This window comes from Columba livia, chromosome 4 (assembly GCF_036013475.1).
Source record: "Columba livia isolate bColLiv1 breed racing homer chromosome 4, bColLiv1.pat.W.v2, whole genome shotgun sequence".
NCBI classification, from domain to species: domain Eukaryota; kingdom Metazoa; phylum Chordata; class Aves; order Columbiformes; family Columbidae; genus Columba; species Columba livia.
This window is the reverse complement of record NC_088605.1, coordinates 31756679-31771058: the sequence shown is the minus strand read 5'-3', so window position 1 is coordinate 31771058 and position 14380 is coordinate 31756679. Positions and strand designations below refer to the sequence as shown.

Sequence of the window (14380 nt, the reverse complement as noted above, 5' to 3'; positions counted from 1 at the left end):
AGTGAATTTTCAAACAGAAAATGGTGTTTTCAGATCTGAGTGAACAGAGTGAAATAGAATGATAAAAACCTTCAAGAAGAGTTTTCATGCTGTTGATGGTGTCTCAGATTATGGTCATACCAGCCACTCCTGCTTGATAACAGCAGCTGAACTCTGAGAAAAAGGACACTAGAAATGGGCCAAAATGGGAGGAATGATGCAGAATGGCCAAATCCAGGGATGACTTATGTTCCACCCATGATAGTACAGCTTCTGTCTCCACTAAATGAAGAGTTGGCATAACAAACTCATGATGCTGAATAACCTCGCCATACCTTAGCAAGAAAGGGGCAGGATTGGAGAAACATTGGCAGGACTGGAGTCAGTACAATTTATACCTGTTGCTCCCTTTCCCTAAGGGTATTCATATTCTTTGGTAGCCCCGTGCTATTTGCAGCCCATATTTTATATTTTACAAAATAGATTAAGTATGCATTCTCTGCAGGCAAGATAAGGATATGTAGGGAGCTTCTGCTGCTCTTGCCATGGCTTTTGTGTGGTTTGACAGGTCTCCACATTTGTTTGTATCCCTTGATGAGGCTAGTCCCTCTATCTGAACAACTGCTGTAATACATTGATCAATATAGAATGCCTGAGCATATTACAAGCCTCAAAAGATATGGTTCATCAGAAATAATATATTAGCACCTCTAGTATTTGCACATTGGCATAAACACAGGGAAGTTTCTCTTTTTGCTCAAAATATGATAGTGATTCAAAGACAGTTAGAGATACCTGTTCTTCATCTTTGCATACGCAAGCTCAGGAAACCAGCTCTTTTTTTTGCTCCAAGAGGTAGCAGATCTGGCAAGGCAAAAGATGGGACAAGGAATTTCAGACATAAAAGTGAATATAGAATCTCACAAAAATTTTCCCCCTTTGTGCAAGTCTAAGGATACAGCAAAATCGTGAATTATAGAAGAAAAAGGCATGTGGAGCTTGAGACAGATAAACAAAATTCAGTGCTTCAGTTTCACTAAGTGCAGTGTTTGTTTTTGAGATATAGCACCCACTGGGCGAGAGAACAAAATATTAAAAATAGGGGGAGGCTATCTTAGACTGAGCTCCCTTTTACGTTTCTGATCATGTCTTTCCTGAAAGAAAGGACATAGCTATGTAATTTTAGAGAAGACAGCAAACCGCTCAAGAGCCACCTCCAGGCTGTGCCTGTCGCTGCCCGGGGACGCGAGCCGGGGCCGGGGACCAGGCTCCCCGCGGGCTGCGGCCGGGGCCGGGGCGGGCAGCCGCGGAGCATCCCCGCCGGCGGGCAGCATGGCAGCTGCCGGGGAGGTGGAGCCAGCCGCGGACCTGCCAGCTTCGGAACACGGGCACATTATCTGCGTTGAATAAATCTTCCTTTTTTCCTCCCTACCTGCGCGGAGAACACGAGGCAAAAAATAAAACAAAAATATAGTAATTTTTAAATCTATATTTTTTTAAAAGCAGGGCCGGCAGGAGAATACGGGAGAGAGAGGCCAGGTGCGTACGGCTGCCACTCTGCCGGCTGCGGAGGTGCATGAGGAGCTGGGCTGGGCGCAGCCGCCATGGAGCACATCCGGATGCCCAAGGTGGGTCCCGGCGGGCGGCGGGGCCGGGCCGGGGGGGCGGGAAAGGCCGCCCGGGGCCTCCGGGCGCGGAGCATCACCGACACCGCTCCTGCCGGGGCTGCCGCGGCTGAAAGGAGGCTTTAGCCACAGCCCTGCGGGCCCGGGGCTGTGCACAGCCATCCTGGGCGCGCCGTGGGGCTGCTGCGGGCTTGGTTTTTTAACCAGTTTGCAATGAAATCCGCCCAAATACACCGGGAGGTGAACGCGTTGTTTTGCGATGTGGGCTGAGCGTTTGTCGGGCATTTTAATTGCCTTTTACTCAGTCCTTGCAGATAATGCAGGCACTGTCCATGACTAGTAGGTATCCAAAATGAGAGGTCTGTTATCTGCTTTACAGATGCCTTTAGTTTACACCAGTATTTTAGACCTGGTGATGAATTTGTTTAGTGTTTGTATACTGACATTTGGTCAGTGTAATCATTCTTATTACAAAGCTTTCAAAGCATGAGGCCTGTGTATAAATACAAAGTTGTCATCTTTTTTCTAAAAAAGAAGGTACAGTTTTGACATACAAAAATTTTAGATTAACAATAATCATAAAAAAAATGAACCAGAGCAATATGTTAATTTGAAGTGGGGGTGGGATATGTTCTCATAATATTTATTTATTTATTTATGTACCCAACCCCCTGCCATTAACAGAACGATTTTTGCCCATTTGTTTATTATTATCTGGTATGATCACATAAATTTTAAATGAGGGTCTCCTTGCTTCATCTAAATTTTTGGGCCTACTAATCTGGAAATATATTAAGAAGATAGACATTTAGAACAACTGCTTTTCCTCTTACTTCATGATACATTATCTGACTTTGTGGGAAGGAAGAATATCAGCATAGTAAGAAAGTATCCTACTACAGGCTGGAAATGATTAGTGAAAGTTGTTCGAATATATGTTTCTGACCATTAGATGAAGAACGCTGAAAAGCATGAATGAGGAAAATAGTGAAAACGAAGTAAAAAGGTAGAAAAAATCCTAAAAATACATGGTTATATTTGCTGTGAATGGAAGGCCAAGGCAACTCCCAGTTGCTGGCAGATGTAAGAGTTGGTCCGAATGGACCGTGACAGCAGCACACGCTTATCTGTTAGCTTTTCTATAAGCAAGTCCTTAAAATGTTACTATGCATATGTAAGACCCATGTCTGTCCCTGACAGCTGTGAGAAGGCACCGTACTGATGACTCAAGACACTGAAATTCTTACTCAGTGCAAGGTGATTCTGCAGTCTTGGTTCCTAGCATTCCCTTGCATTATAGCTGTGCTGAAAATGATCTGTCTAATGTTATAAAGCAGTTTAAAAGGCATGATTTAAAGGTACAAGTGATTAAAAAATCCTTTACCATTTCTTACATAAATGTAGAAAACCCAGGATATTCAACATGAGTAGGTGTTGAAATATTTCATCTCTGCATTACTTCTACAATTACCTGGCAGAATTTGTATCTTTGATTTGTTTGTTCAAAAAACCTCAGCAAAATCAGCCTCCAGAGCAGTGTTGGGTTTTTTTGTTTGTTTTGGTTTCTTACTGTTGTTTTGGTTGGGTTGATTGTTTATTTTTTATAATTTGTAATTTAATGTTAAATGATTACCAATGCCAGTAATATAAAAACAGGTAAGAAAAAGCTATGTGAATATAGGGATATTATCACTGTATCATGTGGTAGTCTCTGGTATCACATTTCCTGACTCTATGCAATTTTGTCCTGAGAGAAATCTGACAAGCAACTGCCCTACTCTTTAAAGGTATTAATCTTGAAATAATGACACTTTCCTTGATTTGCAAACCCAGCCAAATGGAAAACCAAGATAAATCACATACTTAGTGAATTAATAAATTTAATAATATCTGAAACCAAAATTCCTGCCTCATGTAAAAGCTTTTCCTTCAAAAGGCAGTAAAAAAGATAGATTTATATCACATGATGTACATTAGGACTTGGCAATTGCTTTTTATTTTAATTGAAATATAGTTGTAGTGAGTGATGGTTTGTAAATATTAAAATAGAATGGATATAATTGTCATAACAAAGCAGAAAGAAATTCTATACCAATTGGGCCAGTAGTTCATTTAGATCACTATGCTGTGTCTGAGTGGCAGAAAGAGAGCAGGTAAACCTGGCCATATTCTGCACCCTCTCAGCATCCACAGTTGTATTAGTGTCCAACCCTTCCTAGCTTGATTAATATCTGTTTATGGACCTCTCTGTGTGAGTTTACCAGAGCTTCTTCTAAAGATGCTGACACCGATCTGCCTCGGTAGCCTGCGTGGAAGCAAGTTCTGAAAGATCATGGCTGTACAAAGTAATTATTTCTTCTATCTGTTAAAAAGTTCTTAGTAGTTTCATTCAATATTCCTTGCTCCTAGCTTTGCAGATTTGATGAATAACAGTTCTGTGCTCACCTTAACCATGCCTGAGTGTAAATCTTAATCACAACCCACCAGATTCTGATAATTTCAGACCGATGTCAACAATGATCCTGAGACCTCTTCCCTGCATGGTAACTATCAGTTCTAAGTCCATGGTTGTGTAGATATGGTTTATGTTTGTTTTCCTACAGGTACACTACTTTAGGTCTGTGCTGAAGCTCTTCTGTGTCTCTCTTGCCCACACACTCTGTTTTGCAAGGCTCTTCTGGAGTTTTTGTGCCACAGATAAGGCATTTGGATAAGACAGTTTATGATCATCCACAGACTTGAAGATTTCACTGTTTAATCTTTTCTTCAGATCACTGAGAAAGCTGAATAAAAGCAGTGCCAGCACCAGACTTTGTAGGACTTCACTGTTGACCCTTCTCCATTCTGAAAAGAGACCTTAAGCACTAGTTTTTGCTTCCCATCCTTTAACTAGTTTTGTCTGTAAATGGATATTTCCTCCAGTATTGTGGCAACTTAATTTCTCTAAAAGCCTTCAATCGTCAAAAGTTTTTTTGGAACTCTAAATAGACTGTGTCCTCTGGGTCACCTTTACCCATGCGCTTCATGGCAGCATCACAGGATTTGCAGGATTTCCTTCTGCAAAAACTATTCTGGTTCTCTCCCAACAGACTGTGTGCATCCACCTGCTCAACAATCATGTTCTTTCACATGTTGTGGATGTAACTATGTAATTTCGCTAATGATATGTTGTCTAGTCTTTCGCCAAAAGACATAATACCTGAAGAATTTAGCAAGTAAAAGTAGCAAGTCAATGGCAGAAATAGAAACCAGGTCTCCTGATGGTTGTCTGTTAGACAAAATCGCTTTTCTTCATTATTTCTGAAATGTTATTCAATAGATCTCCTGGACCTTCCCCAGTCCTTCTGGATGGCCAGGTCCCTAACACACTATTTTACGTACTGAATGCTATTGTTGTATCATTAGACTATTGGCAGAACACAGAGTGCACGCATGATGTGTGTTTATACCTACATACATATGCAGTAATGATCTTTACACAAAGCAAATGTCACCCTGTGTGTGAAGGCTGTAATTTGAGTACATGTAGGGGTTGCTAAGAGTCACATATTGCTAAATATAATTATTCATAACTCACATAATCTTTTAGAAATTAATAATTAGTAAAACCACTGCCTGCCATGAGTGTGGATTGAGCAGCAAGATGGTTTAGGATAGCTGCCAAAGCCCAAAATGTGACAAACTGCTCACAACAGTAATAAAAAATGAGTAAGCAATACTTCTGCACAGACTAGAGGCACATCTTGCTAATGTGTACAGGGATACATCTATCCATGGACAGGCTGACAGATAAAGATCTCTAAAGATATATTTACTTCATAGGGGAACTTCATGCACTGTTGCTAATTAGTTACTTCATTTTATTTAGCCTGGTTCTGTATCATTTGTCTCTGTATATTGGCAGCAGGACTACTGAATAGACTTCTTATAATACAGAATATATCAGATTTATCCCTGGTGTAACAGCTGTCTTCAGTGGAGCTAGTCCAGAAATTCATTTGGCTCGGTATCTCTTGTTAACACAATACTTGGGATGACTTGTGTTGCTTGAGTGCTTTCTTTTTTGTGATATTATGGTAAGGTATTTCCTTTCAATTATCCCTTTCTCAGGGAGAATTTAAGATATGCTGCCATTTCTCATGGTAGTTACAACCCTTTTTACCAGATGTATTACTTGCCAAAACAAATTTCCAGCGTGGGCAAATGAGTGTTGTTTCCTTTTCTATTTTCCTTTCCATAGTTCTTCCTTTTCAGTCAAAAAGCTTTATAATACAAGTCAGTTTTCCCAATGTCTCCATCAGGAAAACCATATCATTTATATCCATTTTATATACAACACATGGCAAAAATGGCAAAAAATTTGTCCATGTGCTCATCTAGGTCAATGGCAAAATTAAACCCATCAAACTTAATCTTTACTTTCCAATTACATCTGTCATGTTGCTGTATCTCCACCTATTTTAAGCCAAGCTGACATTTCTACCATTGCTCTCTGAGTGCCTGCTGTTGAGAAAGGAGGTGATATTATAGTTAAGTTCTCCATACTCAGGCTACTGTTCTTTTTGGAAAAGTTGAGTTTCACTTCAGTGATGTAGGAAGGTGGCAGCAGTCCTGAGGCAATATCAGGAACCAGCTGGGGCTGGGGGCTGTTTTTTCCCCTCCAACCCAGGGAATGGAGTGCCACAGGCACTTCACTGTAGAGGTCCAAGCTCTTGGCTAAACTTTTATTTAGTTTGCTGCTTAGGAAAGGCAGAGGAGGTGAGGTTGGCATTCCATTGCTTTTTCTGGTGTTTTTGATGATCAGTTTACAGTAGACACTTTACTGCAAAGTCTTCTGGTTTTCTTTTCTTTTTTTTTTTTTTTTTCTTCTGGTTTTTATCTATTGTGTAAAGGTGGATAGGACTCACTTTTCTGCTCTTTCTTCTAAGTACACAACTTAGCGCAGCACACCTTATGGTTCAGCTGATGCCTTTTGATTCAATAACTGTTTTCTAACTTTACATCATGGTTAGGAAATGTTAAACTATTCTGGGGCTTGACACGTTTAATGACTTCAAACATGTCATTCTACTTGACTGTTTATACTGAAAGTGATACATCAAAACATCTGCACTAATTCTGGACGCTTTTAACTCTGATTTTGTGCATTATATACCTTTTTGTGTTAATAAATCTTTGCTATGTAGAATGCAATATAGTTTTATTTGGTTCCCTTTATTCCATGTTTGTGCTGTGGAAGTTCGGGCACAAATGACAAAGTTAACACAAATGACCTTTATAAAATACTATGCTGAAAACATTCTGTGGCTTGGCATTCAAGACTGGAGGTGGACAAAATTAAAATAGGAATTTCAGAGGATAGCTACATGATGTGGGATTTTATTTAAAATCTCAGGTTGGAATTTGCTCTTAAAATGTTTATTTTGAATTAGACTCATCAAGGGACTTGCTTATTAGTGTCAGTTTAGATTTAAACAAAGCCCTGTAACAGCCATTATTCTCAAAAGGTTTAGTCAGAAAATGCTTGTTGTTCATTCATGCTAACAGTTTAATTAAATTCTATCTCAGGGGTGCTGGTTTTTTTCTAACCCACCTCACAGAATTGTGGACTTTTATACTTTAGCTACGTTTGACTGGTTGTGAGAATCACAGCCTGATTACAGTAAGGACCTCAAACTTCATACAAATGATATTTACAATTTACCTCACTCGTCGATCACATTTTCATAGCTAACCTCACTGGCCTACAATCCAGCTGGGGATTGGCCATCTCAGCCTCAGTTCTCTCATAATCTTTTTCATTTAAGTCACTTGATACATCTTTTTGGAACTAGAAGAGATCCAGAGCTGTCTTTGATCTGGGTGGGTTTCAAGATAATTTAATTATCAGTGAAATTAAACTAACTCCTGCTAAAAAGAAATACTGCAGTGTAATTTCAGTGCATCACTTAGTCAGAATTGCTCTTTGGGTCTTGCATTTCCTCCTCCCCCACATCATGGGTTTAGTTTGTCTCATTCCTACTGTATATATATGAATACCACACTTTGTCTTGTTTTCTTGGAAGATTTTGTCTGCTTCCCTGAGCAGTATTTTTTTTTCTTGTTCACTGATTTGGATGTTGTATTTTTTTCTCCTAAGCTTGTCAGGTTGTAGTGGAGTGTTTCTGTTGGACTCCACCTTCTTTCTATTCTTCAGCTTTTATCACTTTATTTTTCCTTACCAGGAACTTTTCAATTAAATGATTTTGAATATACACACTCTTATTTACCAGACCAAAATGAGTCAGAGAAGGCTATTGTTGTCACTGAAATCCTGTGAAAGCATCAGCAGAGTTGTGATGAGTTTTTGCCTGCTTTACTGGCCATCTACCCAGGAGATTACTGGGCATCCGAAAACAGTTCTTTTTTTCAAGTCAGCGATGAAATTGGAGACTTTGGGATTTCTGAGCTCCACAGTCCTAGGTCCGTTCTGCAATCTGGAGATGTAACCAGAGCTAACTCTTGCTTTCTGGGTCCACAGTCAATGTTCTGCAGCTCTCACAGCCCACACCAAGCCAGGACATCTTGAAGTTGTGGGAGACTTGCGTTTGGTTGTGGATTTAAAAACTTCGGTTCACTCTGTGAAACCAGGAACCTGGAAACTCAAGTAATTCAGGATTGTTCACTGTTTGGACATTAATTTGGTCTCCACGTGGTAGAGCTAAAGCTTTTACTTTTTTCTCCACAAAACTCCTCTTTCTTGAACTTGGAGTTAGAAGTCCCACTTCTGAGCTTCAGGGTACCAGCTCTCCGGGAGGGCTGTCAAAGGGATGGTAGTCTATCAAAGTAGGGGTGAGCAGATTCTATTTCCAATTGTTAAATGTTGCACTGAAGTTTTAAAAACAAAGTGTTGTTATTTTTAAGCAGTTAAAAAATCTTAGTCCAAAGTGGAAAACTTGGGAAGGCATAATTTTACGTACTGAAACAGAAGACATTTTCATCAATGGTTACTTCATTTTTTTATTAGTTGCACCTATATTTTACTTCTCTGGAATTTTAATGTGAGTAAATAAAATACTTCATTCATTGTGATTGCCCTGGAAATATCTCCAATACAAACAGAGTTTAGATTTAACATACCTGGTAGAACTTCATTTCGCACCAACACGGACATTCTGGAGAGGTAAGAAACTAAGCCAGAGGGATCCAAGGTACTGGCTATTTTTGTTTGGCACGCAGGCACTAGATGTTCATTGCTTAGAGCAAGGAATCAAACCAGCCTTGACAGACACAGCACAGGAACACGCCACAGTCATGATGTCTTCTATGCCATTCTCTTTCCCTAAATTTGTTACCTATGCAAAATTTATTTGCATTACAGGTGTGTTTGGCCCAACAGTGTTATTCTGATGAGGCAGTACAACCCTACATCCTGTTGCTGGAATTTCAAAATATCACAGTTATCACACTTTTCTCCCTTTTCTTTGAGCTGGGAGTAGACGGTACAGGTAAAACTACTACATAACCCACAAAAATCTTATTTGGTTAAAGTAGGTTGCAATCTTTCAATTGACAACGTAATGAAATACTGTCTAATGTGGTGTATGCCACTGTGGTTATTCAAGTAACTCGTTTGTTACAGAAGACTAGAACTAAAACTTTAGAATCAGTTTCAGCTGAAATTTCACTTTACTGTTTATTTGGGTGAAGTCTGCATTGTTTTATTCTCCCATTTGTTTTTTCCTTTTGGGCATCACTACTTATGGGATGAGATTTTTACTGTTTAGCACTAGGTATATAGTTTAAGAAGAGCCTTCATGGACATAGTCAAAGGAATTTCCAGCATCTCATTACACTGGATTCACAGTCTCCATTCACCATTTGTTCTTCATGTTCATAAGCTTCTAACTTAGTTACCTAAATAAGGTACTGAAATTTAGATGGTATTAATACTTTCTTCATTTTATTATAATAATCAACTTCATTTGTTCACCACTCTTAGATACATTTTCTCACTTCTGTAATGTGAATCGTATTTCTCATATTACTGTATTAGTATACATTCTCTTGAATGTATAGTGAAGAAACAGAAGATCGCTTTTGGTGTACTTCATCAATCTCTCTGTTCTTAATCTTTGGTAAACCCATTGGCAGTGTCATGTGAAAAAGATAAAGCTGTTAAAACGTCATGTATTCATCATCTCAAAACAATGTGCCTGTGTGTTAGTAAGAATCTGTAGGATAGCTGACCATGTACATAATAGCTAATTCAGTGTTTACTGCTTATATCTAATCTACAGTGAGCCCAGGAACAGACTGACCTTTGTGAGGTGAATGACTTACCAAGTGAGCACAGGAGCTGTTTTACTAGATCAGACCAGCAGTCCTTTTAATTTTGTAACCAAAATACCTGAATCAGAATACTGTGTAAATGGAAGTGAGGGAAATCATGATCCATCTGGGAAGATGCTGCCAAATGTATGCGCTTAAGCCTGAACACTGATGGAGCCAGTGGTCCTAATTCAAAGGTCTTTTGAGGCAATTAAATAGTTTTTCTGGCTTGAAAAGACTCAAGATCTAGCACTTTGGCTTTTATGTTTTTGGTTCTGTTTTCACTTGGTTTTCTTTATTTTACATGCCTCTTAACTTTGGAGCCATTCTATTCTGGATGCTTTTTCATTTTGGAAACTTGATTTACACAGATATGCAAAGGAGCAGCCTGTGTCAAATGGAGGAATGTAAATGTACATTTCTTTTCAGTGTCCCTTGGCTGCATGCAGATTTCTTTCTCCCTACTCCAGTTTACTGCTGTGAACAATATAATAATTTTCTGTATGTTTTTTCAGAACTAAATCTAAACTGTTCTGGTAAATGTAGTAATATTTACTGATATGGGGAAGCTCTCTTTTTTTCATAAATTAAAGCTCTTTTATATGGCTTTTAATAGAACATACAGAAAATGCAGGAAATTCCTTGGTTGCTCTCTTTTCTAGACAATGACCTCTAGTATGATCTGAAAGAGGAAACATTATGGAAAAGCTTTGTGTTGCAATGTTGACACCATACTGCTATGCAATATACACTTGTAATAAGTTACTGTTCACTGCATCTATTACACAACTTCTACTCAGCTATAACAAATAATATGGTACTGACTTGCCACTTTTTATAGATCTTAGCAGACAGCGGGGGTTTTTTTAATCCAAATTGTTCAGTAATTAGTTCACTGTCTTACTAACATTACAAGTCATTCTTTATCATTTTTTTCAGCTCTTTTCCAGTATTCCAGTTTCTCTTCGGTCCTTTTGTAAATTAGGTTCAATTAGAATTTTCTTGAATATTTTCCCTTATCCTGCCAGGTTTTTACAATGCATAGCTTAAGGTGTCCACTTAAATGTAATAATTTTTGTATTTTTGGCCTTTGTTGATTCTTTTGACATATGCAGCCATCTGACTCCACCTTACAGATGGATTGTGCATTATTTTACTGTACTTGGGAAATCTTTTCAGAGATGAAAATATAAAAAAGTTACAGGGATCAACTACAGTTTTCATGTTTCTCATGAAATAGAATAGAAACCACATTAAATGGCAGCATCAACTGGCAATTTGGTTTTCCTTTATTCTTGTTCCAAGATTATGTAAAAAGATCACTTACTATATTTTGTTTCATGAATACAGCACTATAGTATCTTTGTGTGAAAACAAAAATATAATAGCATTTGGTCTTTCGCATGTTGTATTTTTTCACTCTCAGGAATTACACTAAACACAGGGATAGCTGGGGTCAACCAGGGTGAAGAAAGCTCAAATATTCCATTTGGCCTCAAACCATACCAGCTGTGCTCCTTTTTTCTCATTAGGCTCAGGCTTTTGGCTTGCAGAAGCTCTTCCCTTAGGTTTTGCGTGCCTGAAGCCGGTCAGAGCCCTGTCACTCCTTCCCAGGATTCAGTTTCTTTTTGGCTTTACTCACATGTGTAACATCACAAGGTGAGTAGGGAAGGTGGCTGAAATTCCTGGATGATATAGGAGCCCAGGGGAAGATGGAGACCTGGACAGACCAGAAGAAGCCTTTCTAGGACTACATGTGTGCCAGTAACTTAATGGGCCCTCCCTGTTCCTTGGCTTTGGGTCACAGCCTGTTGTGAAAGTAGAACTCTTGAAGAATCATAGAAACTCCTTTGTGCAGTCAAATGTCAAAGTACTTGATCAGCTTTTATCTGGCACTTGCTCTTGGCTTCCGGGTAGGATTTTTGCCTTGTGTTCTACTTCCAGATGTACAGTGATTATTGTAATGTGCAGCTTGGCAATTACCATGGCAGAACTGGCAGTTGAAGTCGCTTTTACTTCAGGTTTATCTAATAGATGGGAAGCAAGCCTGAAGACCAAAGGCCAGTGTAGTGAGAATAAAACACTCTGAGATGGTTTTTAATACTTGGGTTTTTTTGAAAATCCCGCAGTAGAGACCATTTTGTGTCAAATAACATCTCTCTGTTGTAGGCGAGTGGTGTTGTGTCAGGAAGCAAAGAGATGTGGAGAGGCTTGGGACTGAGGCTCCAAGGCATAGTTTTTTCCAGTGTGACCAATCTGCTGCACAGCTTTGCTTTTCTCTTGTTTCCTTACTCGATTCTGAGTTCACGGTCTAATCTGATATTGTATCTGAAGGAGCTTTCCCATGTGTAGTTATAAAGAGCATGAAAAAGTAGTAGTAAATTCTGCATTTTTTATGATGCTACCAGGGGTTTGGAGATACTGATACATCTTAAAGAAGTGAGAATGAAGGTAGCATATTCAAGAATCATTTAAAAGTAGTCCATGTAGTTAGAGCTTATTCAAGAAGTAATCTATACTAAGAGTGAAAACAAATCAGAGTACATGGATATTTTTAGGAATAATGTTTTGGCACACCAACTTTTCTGAAGACTTTCAGGGTCCTATCTTTACCATTTTTTCTTTGGTGGGAGTCCCATTGAAACTGGTGGGAGTTGTGCCTGAATAAACCTTTGGCCCATTTTTTTACCTAATATGACATCTTTTTCTTGAATGACCTCTTGGCAACCTTGTTTGTAAGTCATTTGTCATGTCTGTTCTCTGAGTAAAAAGTGCCTTCCATCTGTTCTTAATCTGCATTCCCTTTAACTTCTATTTTTGTCTTCTCTTTTCTGTCATCTGTGTTGCATTGAAAATAGATTTTCTGGCCAACTTTATTTATCTCCATCTAAGGGGTTGGAATTATTGAAATAAATCTCTTGGCAGTCTTTTCTTTAAGCCTAGACAAACACAGTCATCAGAAAAAAATAAATGATGGAGGCAACAGCTTCAAATAAATTATTGAAGTTTTTTCTTGGATGCCACTCTCCAGACTGGCTTGGCTAATGGTTTCTTTTTCACTCCTGAAGTCTTCTAGCTCTCAGTTTTACAGGTTGGTTTTGCTCTTTTTTTTTTCTTTACCTGGCATTTTCTGATCCGGTCTCTCCCACCAGCTGTTCATTTCAGGCAAAGCATATGTGTGTGGTGTGTATGCTTTTTCCTTATGTGTGTCAGTACATACCTAATTTTTTAGGTTCTCAAATAAAGTCTACAGTAGTTTTGATGAAAAAATTGAGCACTTTTTGGAGAAAAACTAGGAGACAAATTACTACAGTGACTTTTTATGATATTTAATTTCATTTTTATCAGCAGGCTGTTGCTTTTGAGATAGAAAAACTCAGCTTCTTCCAAAACACTATTGCAATGTGTGTTCCTCTCTTGTGGAAATAAACATATTCCCATTCCCCCTAGGCCATTTAAAGACACTATTTGACTTGGCTTTTTTTTCCTGATTGAGAGGGTGGAGAAGAAGAAGGAAGGCTCCTTCTTTGAATCCTTTGGTCAGCAGAATGAAATCTAAGACTGATTTTACTTTTTTTTTTTCTTTTTATTATTATTTTTTATTTTCTCTTTTTCCTGTCCATGGGTGAAATATACTGATTTTTTCCAGGAAGTTTGAGTATCTGGAAACTAAGCAGAAGAAACACAGACGAAGCTCAGATGAAAACCACATAAATCTGTGTAGGTGGTTGTGCAGAGAGTTTTTAGAACAAGCTTGTGAGAGTTTAGAGATCCTTATTGCTCCTGAAGGCACTTCATGCTATTTACTATAAATCAGAACTGTGGATTTGAATCCAAGTAGAGTTTAGATGTAAGCAGTTCCCTTTCCCTTTGGAAATTACACTATATATGAGAAGGTCGTTCATGAGGCAAGTTTTTAGTAAACCTGCTTTATTTTTCTCATAGTAAAATCACAGATTGACACATATCACATGAGAATTAGGCAAGGTTGATTAATCAATCATGGTAATTTCATTGAGCCAAATTTTGAGGTTCTCTTTATTTTTAATTGACTCTTACTGTACTTTTTAAGGCCAGTAAAAATAACGGCTTGCTAAAAATTCTGTCTGTTACATCATCTCACAAGCAGTACTTTTCCTTTGTTGAGCATGGTAGGAGAGCTTATTCTGAGTTGTACTTATCCACACTGAAAAACTGAGAAACTCTTGCTAGAACGCAGAAAACATATGATATTTTGGATGTTGTGCTGTGTCACGAAAAATTCTGTCAGTATGAAAAATTCAATATTCTCAAATAAATAGAAATTGCCAAGAGCTCCGCTTAACCAGAAACAAACAATTGGACCCAATATATCTGTGTTTCTGTACAAATATTGAAAGTCTGGGAAAAAAAAAAAGTAATAGACACATGACAAATAATAGACTACATAACAAAAACAGAGAGTACCTACATATTGAAATTACAAC

General features: G+C 38.4%; 1 protein-coding gene across 2 annotated transcripts in view; it reads left to right on the top strand.

The window, feature by feature from the left end:
• The first annotated feature begins 1273 nt into the window (after positions 1 to 1273).
• Positions 1274 to 14380, top strand: part of MTMR7 (myotubularin related protein 7) — a 48922-nt gene continuing 35815 nt past the window's right edge. For both annotated transcript variants that reach the window (XM_065061022.1, XM_065061023.1), the window contains exon 1: positions 1274 to 1607. In XM_065061022.1, coding sequence (XP_064917094.1) covers positions 1584 to 1607 — 24 coding nt within the window. In that variant the 5' untranslated portion in view covers positions 1274 to 1583. The remainder of the gene's footprint in view (positions 1608 to 14380) is intronic.